The sequence below is a fragment of the Lepidochelys kempii genome, chromosome 1, assembly GCF_965140265.1.
Source record: "Lepidochelys kempii isolate rLepKem1 chromosome 1, rLepKem1.hap2, whole genome shotgun sequence".
Lineage (NCBI taxonomy): Eukaryota > Metazoa > Chordata > Testudines > Cheloniidae > Lepidochelys > Lepidochelys kempii.
In genome coordinates this window covers 283488371-283506763 of record NC_133256.1, presented here as the reverse complement: position 1 = coordinate 283506763, position 18393 = coordinate 283488371, and the positions used below count along the sequence as shown (strand labels likewise).

Below are 18393 nucleotides of genomic sequence, written 5' to 3'. Positions count from 1 at the left end.
GATAAAATACTGCTTGGCTACTCTTAGAATGCAGCTTCACATCGCAGAGATTTTACAGAGATTCTTTCATGTGTAATGCAAAAACCCAGGAGCAATCCTTTTACTTGGTTTATCTTTAGCCTAACGGATGTAGATTTTTTTAAATTGTGTACACTAGAACTTTCAGACAAGCAGTGGAATGAGTGGTGTTTTAATAACCGCTTTCAAAGTAAGTGAATGTGGAATCGCACAGTTCAGTGAAGTACAATATATTCAGCAACAATAGCAAGATGCAAATTTCGCTTTCGACACCCAGCATCCAAGACATCATATTTTCATTGACTGGTGTGATACAGGAGGGCCAGGGAGCTGTGGGAGAGTGCTAGAGGGGAAATATATAAGCTCAAGGCTAATTAAGGTGTGGTTCCCTGTAGACTAGGGAAGGTGGCTACAGGTTAATTGGAGCACCTGCAGTCAATTTAAGGCCCTGTTAGGAACCTAATAAACCCCCCTGCTTCAGGCAGACAGAGGAAGAGGAGGAAGGAGAGAGGACTGGAGCTTGGAGGTGTGCTGTGAGACTGGGAAAATCAGAGAACTGAAGTAAGGGGGACACTGCCAAGTAGGGGAGAGAGACTCCCTTCCCCAGCATCTAAGGACTGCAGGTACCCAACCCAAGGGGGAAGAGGATAAGAACCAGCAGGGGTTGAGAGGGGCTGGGGCTCGGAGTGAGGAGCAAACCCAGACCCCTCCCCCACTTCCCTCCTTTACCACCTTCCTGGGCCACTAGCAGGGCCATCGATGCCCCAAGAACAGGGGCAAGGTGAAGCATCTTAGCTCCCCACCAAGAAAAGCACAGGACCCACCAGGCTAACATCGGCCATCTTGTCACACATGGTGTAAGAAGTGGGATTTTTCTGCCATGAACATAGTCCAGGGGGGTCACAACCAACCTGTCTCAAAATGGAGGATGTGGTCAAAGCACTGTTGCAAGCCACTACTGCCCAGCAGGAGGCTACCCGGGTCCAGGCAGCTGCCCAACAGGAGGCCATGCAGTTGCAGCAAGAGACCAATCGCCTGCTGATGACCCAGGCCACCCAAGATCGGGCCTTGCTGCAGGAACTAGTGAACCAGGTGAAGGCCCTTATGGAGAGAAGCCGTGGGTATGATGGGACGTAGACCATACGGGCCAGCTACTGTCTGCAAAAAATTACCCGGGGAGTATGATGTGGAGGCATACCTCCTGGCCTTCGAGAAGACAGCCCTGCGGGAGGCCTGGCCCCAAGACCAGTGGTCAGGCATCCTTGCCCCATTTTTGTGCGGGGAGGCCCAGAAGTCCTACTATGATATGACCACAGAGGAGACGCCAGATTACTCCCGACTGAAGGCAGAGATCCTGGCCAGGGCAGAGGTAACGACAGCCTTGCAAGCCCAGAGGTTACATGAATGGCAGTACTGCGAAGACAAGACACCACGATCACAACTATTTGACCTAATTCACCTAGCCCGGAAGTGGTTACACCCGGAGGCTCTCAGCTCAGAGAAAATGATGGAGGTCCTGGTGCTGGACCACTATATGAGGGGACTACCCTCGGGCCTCTGAGCCTGGGTAGGCCAGCATGATGGCTCCACCTATGATGAACTGGTCACCCTTGTCGAGAGACAACTGGCAGCCCATGAACTGTTCGAAACCCCAGAGGTGGAACATGGCATTTCAGGAAACCAGTCCCGACCCCAAGGACCCGGATCATCAAGAATGCCAGGAAAGTCATAGCTGGAAGAACAGGCCCCAAGGAGCAGCTTGAGGCCCCAAGAGGACTTGGGGATCCAGGGGAGAGAGTTGGGGGAGCGAGTCAGAGGGCCTAAGACACAGGGCAACCTCTGGGATGAGATATCGCCGTTATGAGTGTGGGGAGTTGGGGCATGTAGCAGCCCGGTGCCCCAATAGGGAGGAGCCCATACAATGTAATCTGGGGGATCTCGAGGACCAATGTGGACTAATCAGCTTGGTGGGGGGTGCAACGGCCCCACATGAGTACACCAGGCCGGTAAAAATGAATGGCATCCAGACCATAGCTTTGGTGGACTCTGGGAGTGCTGGCACATTGGTCTCAGGGAGGTTAGTGGGGCAAGGCCAACTGAGCCAGGCCAAAAGCACTGGAGTGACATGTGTCCACGGCACAGTAAATTTCTACCCCACAATTCCAATACAGATTGAGATCCAGGGAAACACTACCAAGATGACTGCAGGGGTGGTCCCCATGCTCCCCTATCCGTCTTAATTGGCAGGGACTTGCCTGGGTTCGAGAGCTTACTCCCCCCATCAAGTTAAGGGAGGGAAGTAAACCCCGAGCAGAGTCTGAGGCGCCCATGGATGACCCTACCACAATTTTTGCTGGGTTTTCCCCAGAGTTATTTTCACCCCCCAGGAAGTCCCGGAAATCTAGACGGGAAAGGAGGGCAGCTAAACAATTGGGAACCAGGATTTTGGCGGCCAACCAAAGAGCTTCCCTGGTTGGGAGAAGGCCCCACCAGGGAATCCACAAGGAAGTACAGACCAGTGGAGACCCAGAGACGGCCCCAGCACGAGCAGAAACACCCCAAGAGAAGGAGGGGAACCCAATCCAATAGAATCAGGCCAGATCGGTCCCGCACGCGAGTGTTTTGGGCAGGACCAAGCCGATGACCCATTGTATGCAAACGTGAGGGAGGAGGTAGTAGAAGTAAATGGCGTGCCAATAGAAGGGAAAACCAAAGGCCCAGGGCCATACTATATAATCAATAAGGATCTGTTGTACCGGGTAGTGCCAATACGGGGAGAAGTAATAGAACAGCTCTTGGTGCCATGGAAGCACACAAGGGCCGTATTAGTGTTAGCTCACAGTCATCTGTTTGGCAGACTTCTAGGAGCAGACAAGACCCTGGATAGAGTCCTAAGGAGGTTCTACTGGCCAGGGGTACGGGCAGAAGTCCAGCGCTATTGCACCTCTTGCTCAGAGTGCCAGCTGCATAGCCCCCAACCTCAGTTAAGGGCCCCGTTGATACCCTTGCCTATAATTGAAGTCCCTTTTGAAAGGATAGCAATGGATCTAGTGGGCCCCCTAGAAAGAATGGCCGAAGGCCACCAAAGCATACTTGTCATCCTGGACTATGCTACACGGTACCCTGAAGCCATTTCTTGAAGAAATCCCACATCCAAGTCGATCGCAAAAGAACTGGTGCAGGTTTTCGCTAGGGTAGGCATCCCTAAGGAGATCCTGACAGACCAAGGGATTCCCTTCATGTTGAGAGTAATGAAAGACTTACGTACCTTGCTCTGCATCTAAGCCTTGCGGATCTCAGTCTATCCCCCAAACAGATGGTCTGGTTGAGCGATTTAACCGCACTCTCAAGAGCATGATCCGAAAGGTGGTGGCCCAAGACGAAAAAGACTGGGATACCCTCCTACCATACTTGATGTTTGCAGTGCGAGAAGTTCCCCAAGCATCTATTGGATTCTCCCCCTTCTAGCTACTGTATGGATGCCACCCACTGTGGTATATTAGACATCACAAAGGAAGAATGGGAGAACAACCCAACCAGGGAAAGAACGTCATTGCACATGTAACCCAGATGAGAGAAACAAATAGCCCAAGTGACCCCCATAGTACGAGAGCATTTGGAGAAAGCACAAGAGGCCCAATGGACCTACTACAATTGTCGGGCAAAAACACGGAAATTTCAACCAGGAGAACGGGTGCTGGTGCTGGTACCAACAACAGAAAGTAAGTTTCTGGCCAGTTGGCGTGGACCCTGTAAGATCGTGGAAGCCATTGGGGAGTGAATTATAAGGTGAAGCAGCCAGACTGCCGAAGGCCAGAGCAGATATATCACATCAACTTACTGAAACCCTGGCTCGAACGGGAGACGTGCCTGGCCGTCCTGCTGGCTCCATCCCAGGCAGATGGCCCACAAAGGCAAGTAAAGATATCCCCCAAAATATTCCCAGAACAACAAACAGAGGTCGTCTAAATGATCCAGTGGAACCAAGATGTGTTCTTCATACAACCAGGCTGTATGATGCTGATCCAACACCACATCGTCAGCTGTCCTGGAGCAAGGGTGATAAAACCATATCGCATACCAGAGGCAAAAAGAGAAGTAATTAGGGCTGAAGTAAGGAAAATACTGAAACTTGGGGCAATTGAGGAATCACACAGCCAGTGGTCCAACCCTATTGTCTTGGTCCCCAAGCGTGATGGCAGCCTGAGGTTTTGTAATGACTTCCGGAAGTTAAACAAGGTATCCCAATTCAATGCCTACCCCTTACCATGTATTGATGAGCTGGTGGATCAGCTAGGCAAGGCCTGATACTTGACCACCTTGGACTTGACAAAAGGCTACTGGCAGATCCCCCTGCCTGAGGACACCAAGGAAAAAACAGCTTTCTCTACACCTGATGGCCTTTTCCAATATACCGTCCTCCCTTTTGGGCTCCATGGGGCCCCTGTGACTTTCCAACGATTGATGGACAGATTACTTCGACCCCATGCCAAGTATGCTGCCGCCTTTTTAGATAATGTGGTAATCCATAGCCCTGAGTGGGAGACACACCTGGGAAAAGTGGAAGCGGTACTGGATGCTCTTAGACAGGCTGGCCTCAGTGCTAACCCATCTAAATGAGCAATAGGGTTAGCTGAGGCCAGATACCTCAGGTATTTAGTTGGAAGGGGCCTGGTGAAGCCCCAGTTAAACAAAGTGAAGGCAATACAGGAATGGCCTCGCCCGATCCGCAAGAGGCAAGTCAGAGCATTCTTAGGGATAGTAGGGTACTATCACCGGTTTATCCCTCACTTCGCCAAAAGGGCAGCGCCTCTCATAGTCCTGATAAGAGCTTGGGGCCTGGAGATAGTTAAGTGGACCGAGACGGTAGAGGAAGCTTTCACAGATCTAAGGACGGCCCTTTGCAGCCACCCAGTGCTCATAGTCCCAGATTTCAAAAAGGAATTCATCCTGCAAACAGATGCCTTGGAGGTAGGTCTTGGGGCCGTCCTTTCACAGATGGTGGGGGCTGAGGAGCACCCAATCCTTTACCTTAGCTGAAAGCACCTACCCAGGGAGCAATGGTACGCTGTAGTAGAAAAGGAATGCCTAGCAGTTAAATGGATCATGGAGATTCTATGGTACTACTTGCTTGGGCGGAGGTTCACCTTTGTGACAGATCATGCCCCACTCCAATGGATGCGCACAAACAAGGAGAAGAATGCACGAGTGACTAGATGGTTTCTATCCCTACAACCTTTCCACTTCTGGATACAGCATAGAGCCGGAAGCGAACACGGCAACGTAGACAGCCTGTCACGACAACATTGTCTCTTGTCCCAAGTAGCCCAACCCTGTGGTGTTGGGGAGGGGGGGATATGTGATACAGGAGGGCCAGGGAGCAGTGGGAGAGTGCTAGAGGGGAAATTAAGGCGTGGTTCTCTGTAGACTAGGGAAGGTGGCTGCAGGTTAATTGGAGCACCTGCAGTCAATTAAGGCCCTGTTAGGAACCTAATAAATCCCCCTGCTTCAGGCAGACAGAGGAAGAGGAGAAAGGAGAGAGGACTGGAGCTTGGAGGTGTGCTGTGAGACTTGGAAAATCAGAGAACTGAAGTAAGGGGGGTCCTGCCCAGTAGGGGAGGGAGACTCCCTTCCCCAGCATCTAAGGACTGCAGGTACCCCACCCAAGGTGGAAGAGGGTAAGAACCCGCAGGGGTTGAGAGGGACTGGGGCTCAGAGTGAGGAGCAAACCCAGACCCCTCCCCTGCTTCCCTCCTTTACCACCTACCTGGGCCACTAGCGGGGCCATTGACGCCCCAAGAACAGGGGCAAGGGGTGGCATCTTAGCTCCCCACCAAGAAAAGGTCAGGACCCACCAGACTAACATCGGCCATCTTGTCACACTAGTTACTTCTTTTGCAGGGTTATACAGTGTGACAGGGTCAGGGCAGATGGCTACAGGAAAGGGATAGAAGGCAGACATATTAGCCCCAGGTTAAGCAGGTCTCTTTTCCCTGGGTAAGATAACAGGGAAGGTTCCAGAACAATCAGGAACTTTCTGGAAACAATTAAGGCAGACAGGCTGACTAGAACACCTGCAGCCAATCAAGAAGCTGCCAGTATTAATTAAGACAGGCAGGCTAATCAGGGCACCTGGGTTTAAAAAGGAGCTCACTTCAGTTTCTGGTGTGTGTGCAAGGAGCTGGGAGCAAGAGGCGCAAGAAGGTGAGAGTGAGAAGGCATACTGCTGGAAGACTGAGAAGTACAAGCATTATCAGACAACAGAAGGAAGGTCCTGTGGTGAAAATAAAGAAAGTGTGGGAGGAGGCCATGGGGAAGTAGCCCAGGGAGTCGTAGCTGTCACGCAGCTGTTACAGGAGCCACTGTAGACAGCTGCAATGCACAGGGCCCTGGACTGGAACCCAGAGAAGGGGGTGGGCCTGGGTTCCTTCCATCCTCCCTACTTGATACCGGAGGAGTTGACCTGGACTGTCGATTCCACCAGAGGGGAAGGTCTCTGGCCTGTTCCCTGATCCATTAGGTGGCTCAGCAGAGACTGCGGGGATTGTTTTTCTTCCTTTTCCCCATGCTGGCCAGTGATGAGGCTAACTGAGTGAACGGCAGATATGAGCCATGAAAGTGGCCAAACTGAGGGCTGCCATGAACCTCTGAGGCGCAGGACCCACCAATAGGCACAGGACCCACCAAGGCGGAGGAGGAACTTTGTCACAACAGGGAAGTTAATTTAGATTAAGTTAAAGTGAGAATATAAAGTGGAATAACTATTGCTGATTAACTCCGTCAAGGGACATTTTTATTCTGGAATAAGAGCATCCACAGAGAGCTAATCAGGAATAATTAGTCTGCTTTAAATTCACACACTACCTTATACCAGATTAACTTTCATCTTTAAGCAAGCCTTTAAGTACTGGATGTTGACAACCAGATTCAGCTCATTTATGTAACGGCTACTCGTTATGCAAATGAGATGGGTAAGATTGAATGGAAAAGAGAACACAAAACAAAAAAAAAGTACGTTTTAAGGCTTCAGGTGCAAAGGTACCACATGCCCTTTCCCTGGACTGGCTATTCTTCTGCCTCTCGGCTTTGCAGTCTGTATGGACCAGTTGTTGTTACTGAATTTTGAACTGGCTATAGTCCTTGAATGGAAATCTGTGTAATCAAATATTTTCATTCAGTTGATGTTATACTTATGCTAATTTGATATGTGTGGTTTTTTCTGTCCTTGAAGATACGGAGAAGCATTATTTATGAATTCCAAACTTATCAGTGGAGTCACAGAATTCCTTAATACTGAAGAAGAACTAAATGAGGTAAATATTTCATGCATATCAGTGCTTGAACTTGTTTTTGTCTTATTTTCTTTTAACCTTTTAAGTCGTGGGGTCTTAACCCTTTAAGTCTTGCAGTAGCACCAAGATGAAAGCAGATGCAAAGATCATAGGGACTGAAAAATCTCTCTGCTGAATGGGAACTGACAGTGGCTTAGGGAGGTTCTGAGTTACTTTGGGGTTCTCTCACTCAGTATGACCAGGCACTGCAGGACTAGAAGGAGGATCCAGTCATCTAGCAACTCTTGGTGCCTAGCAAGTGACACAGGCCCATCCTGCTACTGGGCAGCAAGAGGGTAATGTTCTGTAGTCTGTTAAACCAGATTGCCAAGGATCCTGGGTGGGGTCTGTGAGTGGAGGGAGATAAAGCAGGCAACTCCTTCTCTGCTGTATGACAGTATTAAACTTATTCTGGTCTTAATGCTGAAGCCACCACTATGCGTTCCCGTTCTATTGCTCTCCCTACAGTTTGTGGCTGTGGAACCAGGTGTGTGACTTTAAACTGGAATTTTTAGCTGTTAAGAAATATTATAGGACTATAAGCTTATATGTAAACTATTTCTCAGCTCTCTGACTTTGGGACAGATGATCATGGCTCAAATTCTGCACAGGGACTAGAACACTACCACAGTACTAGGTGGGCTATGCTGCTGGAGGTGCCATCCATCGGTCAAGATGTTAAACACTGGCCTCTTGTATCCCTTTTAGGTAGATGCTGTAGAGAAAGTTAAAAGCTCCATGTTTTATGATAATAGACAATGTCAATGTTCTGTCTCCTGTTCCTTCACCATCAGTACTTTAAGTATGGGGATAGCTGTTAACCATGGCATTCTGGCCAGATTCTACTTCAGTAATTATATACAGCCTGCCTAAATTAGCCAGATCTTTCAGTTGAATGTATCCTTCACCTGCCTGTCTGAGGTTGTGTGGTAGTTTTGTGGTGAGCTTAGCAGCTGCCATGTATCATCTCAAATGGATTAAATGATTTGTACACAATGTAATGACGGCTAACCAAGGGCTGGTTACAGCCTTCATGGCTATGCTGTCCTCTTCTGTGCACTCCAGTTTTGACAAACTCAGAACTCAAGGAATAGCCCCAGCTGGCTTCCCAAAGGCCATCCATTTGGGAGTGATAGCCATCCATTTGGGAGCCTGTTCTCAATACTGAGACAGCGTGTAAGGGCATACTGCACTCCGGATTCTCACCTCCATAACATTGGTAGGCTGCTCCATTTCCCCTGAGACAAGCCGGCCATGAAAGTATATCAGTAAAAAAGAGTACAAACATAGGGTCTGCTCCTAAAAGATGCTGAGCACCTCCTGTGAGTTGTTCAGCCCCCTCCATAAGCTCTGTTAATGCTAGTGGGAACTGAGGTTGGTGAACGCCTCAGTTGCAGGATCAAACCCTTTAGCTTTAAACAAATGCATAAAATGCTATAGTCTAAGGTCAAGTTTCAATAAATGCATGAAATTTAGCCTCACCAGGAGAGAAACTTTTGCCAACTATTAACACCCTCTTCTAAAAATCAACAATGTGACATATAAGGTTCCCACCAACATGCAGTGCAGGTCACCCTACCATGTCTTTGACTAAATCTAATATTAATCCAAAGAAAATCAGTGCCATTAGCAAAGCAACTCAAATTCTGATGCCACATCTGCTGTAACCCAAATCTGATTGTCATACAAGTCAGAGCTAATACCCATTCTGTTTGCTGACCAAAACCAAAGTTTCCCTGTAACAGAAAATCTTTTTCAGTAGTCCAAAATCTGAGAATAATTAGCAACATACTGCTCTTGATGGGTTCTTCACACTGTAGCTATGGTCAGTAACTTCCTAAATTGATCCACTCTCCTCTAAACAATCAATCTGTACAGCAGTAACATAAGTAGTTCTGCAAGGCTAAGTTAAACATCTATTATAATGTTTAATTAAACCAACCCTCTTTAGAGGCAGCGGAGCTGTTTCAGTTTGACTTTTGCTTATAAAGCTGAACTGGGAGCATTTCCAACACTCCCAATTTAGTTTCTTAAGTAGGAGTAAGACTTCAAAGCAGCCCAGCTGTCTGCAAAGTGTAGCAGCTGGGCTACAAGAGAGAAGGAGGAGATGATATTAATGTGATCCGGCATTGACATGTCAATGTCTTACAGTGCAATTTGAAGCAAGCACGTCACACCTAATTGATACAGTCTGCTGTCTTATTGCATTTTGCAGTAAATCTCTCTACATGATATTACATTTACTTCAGCAGTGAATGTAGAGTTTTGTCCTAAATATCTGACTTGTTTACATGCATTGAAAAGACTTCCTCACTTCAGTTCAATTTTAAATTGTTGATTTTAAATTGTATTTCCAGCTGAAGAATTTTATAAAAAGCTACAAAGAAGGAGCTGCCTCCTCTTTCTCTCGAGCTGTGGAAACAGTGGAAGCCAATGTACGGTGGCAAATGCTTTATAAAGAAGAACTATTCCAGTGGCTAAGAAAATCCCTGACACACTAATCTCTGTTTCTAACTAACCATTTAATGGGAAGTTTTGCAAGAGGAGGTGCAATATGTGAAAATCTAAGAGCGTTTGACATTGAAATGGTGAAGACAAGATCAGAATTGCAGGGAGTTTTCTTTCACTGGGCTCTTATTAAAACTGTAAAGGAACTCTAGCAAGAAGAGACGGTCATGAATGCTTGTGAAATCCAGTGCTCAGTGTACATGACCAAACATGATATTAAGTGGTGCATGTAAATGTTACCGTCAGTTTGAAAAAACTTCAAAAAGTATTTTGTGCATGGTTGTATGGTCCCTGCCTGTATTCCAGCATGCTTACTTATAATGACCAAGTTTTGTATGTGAATTCCTGTTACATCAAAGATGGGCATTATGCAAAAGCACAAAGACTATCTATGACAATCAGTGTTGCAATGAACAGAAGGAATGGAAAAAAGGAGAGGGAAGTGTGTAGGGTTCCAAACACAGGGGCGGCATAAGATGTAAAGTCAACCTTACATGATAGATGCCAATCATTTCAGCACTCAGATTGTCTCTTCATGATTATAGAGATGCCAACTCATTTTTGAGTTGCCGGTTGTTATATATGCAGTCTCCCCATTTCCATATTTAAATAACGTGTACATACATTGAGAGATACCACTCACCTAGTACACTGTAATTTCATAAGCTAATTATATTCACTGCTGCTCAGTGGAAAAAAAACATTTTAAAGCTCTAATCGTGAACGTATACAATGTTTATGAGGAGAACTTCGCATAGCTGCTTGGACAGAATCCATAAACCACCTCCTCTGAATGATTTTATGAGGCAGTGGTATTCAGGATATGTTACTCAACCTGTGTAGTAATTACACAGCTGCTAATGCACAACTATCATAAATGCTCATCAAACTCAAATGGATATGGGCAAAAGAGGAAAATAACCTGGATCCATGAACACAAAATTAACCAGTAAAGCTATCTTGCACATGAAAGGCCAGCCTCTGTGATGATCTAATAGACAAATAACCTAAATATTCCATGTTTGTGTCAGCATTTGAGTGATATTTTCACTCAAATATGCTCCTATCATTTTTGCCAACTCTTTTTTTAACGTTAAATACAGATATATATTTGTAGTGGCTACTGTTAAGAAAACTCTTCTACTTCTGTTTCCCTTTTCCTGTGATTCACATAAAGTATTCCAGAATTCTAAACATGAATATGGGGTTTTTTTCCTCCCAATCCTACCATATACTGAATTTGCTAGTGGTTAATGACATTCTACACCATTGGTGGCATCTATTGGGAATGAAAACTGATGTTCTCATCTTAGGCCCAAAAATTCTCCCATGCTGTGCAGTCTGGAGAAGAGCAGAACCGCAGAAAGATCACAGGATGTGGGTGATGGTAGTTCAGAGATGGGGATAGATAGGCACTAGCATTTCTGCCCCCTGCCATTTAACTATTTCTGGCCCTTTTGCAACATGAGAGGTCAGCTCTGTATAGCTGGGGGAATGTGGCCACCCAAAGTCAGAAACATTTTACACAACTCACAGTTCAACTCACAAAATGCATCATAGTAGTAGTAACTCATCCTCAACAAGTTTTTCACAGATGGGTCACAAGTGGGCACTGCACAAGGAACCAGCCAATATCAGCATAGTGAACTGGCACACTGGAGTCCTTACAGTGGTGTAAGGGGAGAAGAGAATCTCTAATATAGCCTCTTGTTCCTATGGAACTCTGTTCCTCAAGAACTGATAGCCACATCCCCTGAGTAGAGCCACATCCTGCTCTACTACTAACCGTACAAAAATGAGTTAATGTAGCAGAACAGCACCAGCCCAGGAGCTACAGATTTCTACCTTCTCCTTCTGTGTCTAATGTGACCTTACAAAAGAAGAGGGAGTCCTCTGCTCCTGCTAAGCCCTATACATTTTGTGTTGCAGTGTAAACGAGCTTCTGCTTTCCTCCCAGAGACATTTTCATGTCTGAAGAGTGAAGTACTCCTTATATATCTTTTACCTACCTCACAGGGATGTTGTGAGGCTTACCTAATGTTAGTCTAGCACTTCAGTATCCTCTGATGGAAGGCACTTAACAGTGCAAAGAGTTGTTATGTGGTTGGCCAGACTCTGCCTCAACACCAGTATGTAGCTGCACTTTTAAATTTTGGTGACAAAATACCATGTAGATCTGTCATATCAAACCAAAGCCAGAATATGCTTACCAGAGCCCTTGGCAAGTCCCTTCAAACCTTTACTGGTCAAAGAGACTACAGGAAGCTAAATGCTTAAACATAAATGGGCTTGGAAATTTCAGTAAAAAGGTGTCCTTTTCCTGTTGTGCACAATGGCCTGAATATCTCAGATTGCATTCTGCTGTCTCATTGTTCACTTGGTTGTCACTACAGTTTGAACTTGGGACATTTGGGACATATGTAGACGTTTCTGACCTTTCCAATAATAATGGGCTAATATAAAGAGCAGACTGACACATTACAAAGTAGTGATTTGCTTTTAGTCACGTGAATTCCAGAGTGCAGAGCAGTTTTCATTATTGCTTCTTTTAGAAATAGAATTCTGATGTTTTTTAGTCTTTTCTAGTAAGTTACGCTAATGCTGGGTGCAAGTCTAATACTTTAGTTGCTGTATTTAATATTTTAGTGGTATTGAGAGACTGGTCTACCACAAATATCAAACCCTAGCTATTTGTACTGTGCATACCAATTGTTGTATTGCATATAATTATTGTATTATAGTGATGTCATATTACTGCTAGAGTTAAGGTTGAGTTGGCCCTTTCCATTATAAATCCCTAATGTTTATTTTTTTAATAGTTTGTATTTTGCTGTTTTGCATTGAATCAGGCTTAAATTTAAATGGCTTAAATCAAATAAAACTATAGCTGTTTTCTACAGTACTCAGAAACCCTGCATTTAGGTATGTCTTCAGATTCTTTTCTTTATAAGTTCCAGACAGTGATGTATTAAAGAGCAGCTGATACCCCATGGAAAGCCTTATAAACATTCTTCTTAGGAAAAAAAAACAACTGTTTATCTCATTAATTTTTCTCCTTTGTTCCCCTATCCAGAACTAGAGATGGGCCTGAGCGCCAAAATTTGGATTGTGATCCAGATTTTGAACATTCTAAACATCAATGCACATTTTTTTGTTTGTTTCATTCAAACGCAGGTTTTTTTGTTTGGTCCATTGTAGCAAGAAGGAATAAACTGCAAAATTTGGAAATATAATGCAGTTTGGATGCTGAACTCCCAGACAGCACCAGGAGTGTTTTGATGTTGCAGGTTTCATTTAGGCCCACCTCTACCCTTAACATTTGTATGAACTCAGAATCACTTTCTTTATTCCTCTTCTATAGCCAGTGTTTATCCCTTACTGGATAATGTAGGGCAAAATCAACAGTAGACACAAATAGGTGCAACTCCATGATAATACAATAATTTATTGTATTTGTATAATATCCCCAGGCAGAAAATCTGATAGTTCCTTGATGCCAGTAGAGTTACCGCAACTTATATCAGTAGTGAATTTGACCCATAATAGTTGGTGGTATCATAACCATTAACATAGCTGCTAATGATGACTAGACTAGAATGATATGAATATTTTCTTCTTAAACCATGTTTTACGTATGTTGTTGTTGGACGTATATGAGCGTTAGAGTTGCATGATTTTCATGCAGAACTATAATATTTCATTAACTAGGGCCAGGTACACCTGAAACCTTGTGATCCTTTCAGTGCCACAATGTGAATTCTCATCCTATAATGGAAGTTGAAGGTGGATTTTGTGTAGTTTTGCGGTTGTATTTCACACAGTTCTAGATGTCACACAGAATTGTGACGTCTATTGGTGCCAATAAACTCTTTCACAACAAAGATCCCGATTCATACAATTAACTCTTTAGTAATAAAGAATAAAAGAAATAACTAACTAACTAATTATATATATATATATATATACACACTAAATCTATTATATACATGAGTCCTACAAACAAGTTTCCCCCATAAGGTGTCAGCAGCTCTAATTATTTTTCCTAGACTATTGCAGGTAGGAAGAGCAGCATTTTCAAACATGGGTGCCAATATTTTAAACACCTAAATAAAAGTGGCTTTATTTTTCAGACTTGCTGATCACCAACTATTCCCATTGAAATCAAAATGTGGTGAGCAGAGCGCGTAGAAAAATTCAAGATTTTCCATGAGAAAAAAGGGACACATTTTTCAGAATTGGTTTTTAACCTGTCCTAGTGGTGAAATCTCAGTATATCTCAGTATTGGCCCATATTATTGGTCATAGCCACACATCTCACAGTGCAAGTTATGAGCAAGAGTGAGTATAGGGAGTGTTCTCTTGAGCCGATTGGACACCAGGCCATTCTCCCAGCATTAAGTTAGAGCAGCCTCAGGGCTGATTTAACTTCCATCTACTGACAATAGCCCTAAAGGCCAGTAAGCAATTGAGAATCACTAGGATGTAGGGAAGCTTCAGCCAAGCTCTTTACACTGTCAACCAGGAGGAGGTTGGCATAAGAACCACTATGCCAGTTGCATATCACTGGAAGATCTTAAACTAAAATAATGGCTGGAAGTTGACACTACTCAACTACTGGAACAATTTGCCAAGGGTTGTGGTGGAGTCCCCATCAATGGATTTTTAAATCAAGATTGGGTGTTCTTCTAAAAGATGTACTATAGGAATTATTTTGGGGAGGTTCTATGGCCTGTGTTATACAGGAGGTCAGACTAGATGAGCACAATGGTCCCTTCTGGCCTGAGAAGCTATGAATCTGTGATCTTCCTGGGGCTTTACATACCATATCTGCTGGTGTGTCCGCACCGCTAGGGAGAATATGGACTATTTGTTTTAGTCATCTAAGGTGACAAACATTGACCAAAATCTTTGAAAGGGCTTAGACTTCTTTAATGTCTGTTCTTTAAAACTCATTTGAAACAGGTAACATATTTTGGATTTTAAAATACCTGCAAAGATCTGTATAGTACTTTTATTTTCAATTTATTTTTTTAAATGTTGAATATTCACTTTCAGGGGACTTTTTCTAACAAAGACCTTGGAATATTGCCACTGCAAATGTATGGAAATAAAAGTGCATTGTAATGTCAGAGTGCAAGGAAGCTATGTCAGTGAAAGTTCATGGATCTTTTATTAGGATTGTAACATGTTGGCAAAATTGCAGTTTGTCGGTGCAAGTCTGTGTTATGCCAGTGTCAATGTGGTTCTGTTATAATACATAAAGCCATAATATATTAAATACATTGCTACAGTTGTTAATAAGTTAATTTCTGCCACTCTTGAAAGAAATATTGACATACAATGAAGGAAACTGTGACTTGTACAACTATTCCTTGCTGCCATGAGTACTTTATTGTAAGTAATGAGGAGGTAGAAACTGCTGTGTGTAAGGACTACTCACCAGAGTAAAGCTTGTACTGTAGGGCCTGAACATTAAGAAAAGTTTTCAAATCAAGTCCATTTTAAAGGAAGGCTGACTCAGCATTCTGAACTTAGTTCCATTGGACTCTTTCCCTTGACTTCAGTGGATGTAAGATTGGGTCCACAATGACTAGATATTGAAACACAAGTGGGGTCTGATCAGTGCTTAATTTGTAATGAAAGAGCTCCCAGGGCTCAAGCAATTTTTTTTACTTTCGTAACTGATGTGGGAAGCCCAGAGGTGCCAGGGGCTATGAACTGCCAAGCTTAGAGGTGCTGGGGCTCAGCCCTGGCACAAATTAAACCCTGGGTCTGATACTGTGAAACCTCAGTCAATAGAACTGACTTCAATTAAACTACCCGCTTGAATGAGGATTACTGGATTAAGTGATTATTGGATCAGGTCCATGGTCCTCTGCCAGAGAGTAACTGTTAAACTATATTTTATGAACAGTGAAACAGGTGCTAAATTGCAAGTAATGCACCTGAGCACACTGTCACTGATGGTGCAAAATTTGCAATAGAGAGTAACAACATATTGTCAAAGAACACTCTTAGGAGTAACATTCCTAGAGTTGAACAACTGTCTTGCACACATTATTTGTGCAGCAATACAAAGCCACAAACAGAAAGAGTTAGGGAGCCTTATTACAGCCATTACTCAAAATTTCATTGACTGCATTGTTGGGAGTAATAAACGCCTCAATAGTACTCATCACCATGCATTTCTGACAGGTTTCCACACCCCACTTGGTTCTTTTGTCCCACCCTCCCACCCCGTTTCCGTTGGTGCTGAAGTTTGGTGCCGTTGGCCATTTTGAAAAAAAAAATTGCGCGCGTTTTAATAGGGGAAGTGTTGTGTTTGGATACATTGAGAGCAGTTTAACGTTTGGGTAAGGTTTATTGAAAAAAGGTGTAAGGAGAACTGTTGTTAAAGGGCAGGTTATTAAAGAAAAGGTATGCTATAAAAGAATAGAAAATGTGATACATTGAAAGATTAGAGTGAGAGATGTTTGGGTAAGGTTATTGGATGTGATTGAGTAAGGAGATCTGTTACTAAATAATAGAGTGTTTATGGTACTGAACACATGCAGAGCGAAACATCCTACTTCACCGACTGTTGGTAGTGAAATGATAGCTGTTTTGCTCCTGGGAGCTAGCCCCTCCTTTTGGTGGACCAATCAGAGGTTGTTTTACAGCTAGGTCACAGAATGCGCTCGTTGAACCAATCCTGTAGTCCCAAGATTTAGAGAGGATCTTTACCTTACATTAAAAGCTATAAAAACAGGATTAAAAAGAAAATTTAGGAAGCACACAATAAATGAGTGAATAAAAAAAGCATTAAACAATATTAAAAACTAAGGCAAAACCTGTTGAGTAGCACATGGCCAAAAACTGGCTTAAAAAAACATTAAAAGGTAGGTTTTAAAAGGAAATTTAGTAAGCACATGATAAAAAAATGAATAAAAAAAGCATTAAATAATATTAAAAACCTGGCTAAAAACCAATAAAACTAGGATTAAAAAGGAAATTTAGTAAGGCAAAGCCTGTTTGGTAAGCACATGGTAAAAAAGTGAATAAAAAAGCATTCAGTAACAGGGGAGGTTAAAAGAAAGAACAGGAGAAAAATAGAGATCACATGGTTGAATCAAAGAGAGAGAGAGAGGATCTTTATCTTATATTAAAAGCTATAAAAACAGGATTAAAAAGGGAATGTACTCAGCACATGATAAAAAAGTGAATAAAAAACCATTAATATTAAAAATTAAGGCAAAACCTGTTTAGTATACACATGGCCAAAAGCTTGCTAAAAAAAAAGAAAAGCTATAAAACTAGGTTTAAAAAGAAAATTTACTAAACATGGCCAAAAACTGGCTAAAAACATTAAAATCTGGGTTTAAAAAGGAAATTTACTAAGCACATGATAAAAGAATGAATACAGCATCAAATAATATTTAAAAAGTGAATAAAAACATTAAAAGCTAGGTTTAAAAAGGCAATTTAGCAAGCACATGATAAAAAAAGTGAATAAAAAAGCATTCAATATCAGGGTAGATTAAAAGGAAGAGCAGAGGAAAGATAGAGAGCATGTGATTGAACTGGAGAGAGAGAGAGAGAGAGATTTTTACCTGGCCTGTCTTTCTGTAAAATGAGGCAACTACACAGTCAGAAACTTTCAGACTTGTTATTCTCGCCTTTGTATCGGGCCAGTCGGAGGTTGTTCTATAGCAGCGTTATAGAATTCATTTTCCTGACCCAATTTTATAGGTCCAAGATTCCCCCCACCCTTGCACCTTTAACTGCCTTATTCTTATCTATGACTGGAAAAAGGCTAATGTAGTGCCAATCTTTAAAAAAGGGAAGAAGGAGGATCCTGGGAACTACAGGCCAGTCAGCCTCACCTCAATCCACGGAAAAATCATGGAGCAGGTCCTCAAGGAATCAATCCTGAAGCACTTACATGAGAGGAAAGTGATCAGGAACAGTCAGCATGGATTCACCAAGGGAAGGTCATGCCTGACTAATCTAATTGCCTTCTATGATGAGATTACTGGTTCTGTGGATGAAGGGAAAGCAGTGGATGTATTGTTTCTTGACTTTAGCAAAGCTTTTGACACGGTCTCCCACAGTATTCTTGTCAGCAAGTTAAAGAAGTATGGGCTGGATGAATGCACTATAAGGTGGGTAGAAAGTTGGCTAGATTGTCGGGCTCAACGGGTAGTGATCAATGGCTCCATGTCTAGTTGGCAGCCGGTGTCAAGTGGAGTGCCCCAGGGGTTGGTCCTGGGGCCGGTTTTGTTCAATATCTTCATAAATGATCTGGAGGATGGTGTGGATTGCACTCTCAGCAAATTTGCGGATGATACTAAACTGAGAGGAGTGGTTGATACACTGGAGGGCAGGGATAGGATACAGAGGGACCTAGACAAATTGGAGGATTGGGCCAAAAGAAATCTGATGAGGTTCAATAAGGATAAGTGCAGGGTCCTGCACTTAGGACGGAAGAACCCAATGCACAGCTACAGACTAGGGACCGAATGGCTAGGCAGCAGTTCTGCGGAAAAGGACCTAGGGG

The 18393-nt window shown here is 43.6% G+C and overlaps 1 protein-coding gene across 2 annotated transcripts in view; it reads left to right on the top strand.

Annotated features, from left to right (window-relative positions):
- Window positions 1-16031, top strand: part of TRHDE (thyrotropin releasing hormone degrading enzyme) — a 338154-nt gene extending 322123 nt beyond the window's left edge. For both annotated transcript variants that reach the window (XM_073327757.1, XM_073327756.1), the window contains 2 exons: window positions 7250-7331; window positions 9707-16031. In XM_073327757.1, the coding sequence (XP_073183858.1) occupies window positions 7250-7331; window positions 9707-9850 (226 nt within the window). In that variant the 3' untranslated portion in view covers window positions 9851-16031. The remainder of the gene's footprint in view (window positions 1-7249; window positions 7332-9706) is intronic.
- The last annotated feature ends 2362 nt before the right edge of the window (window positions 16032-18393 follow it).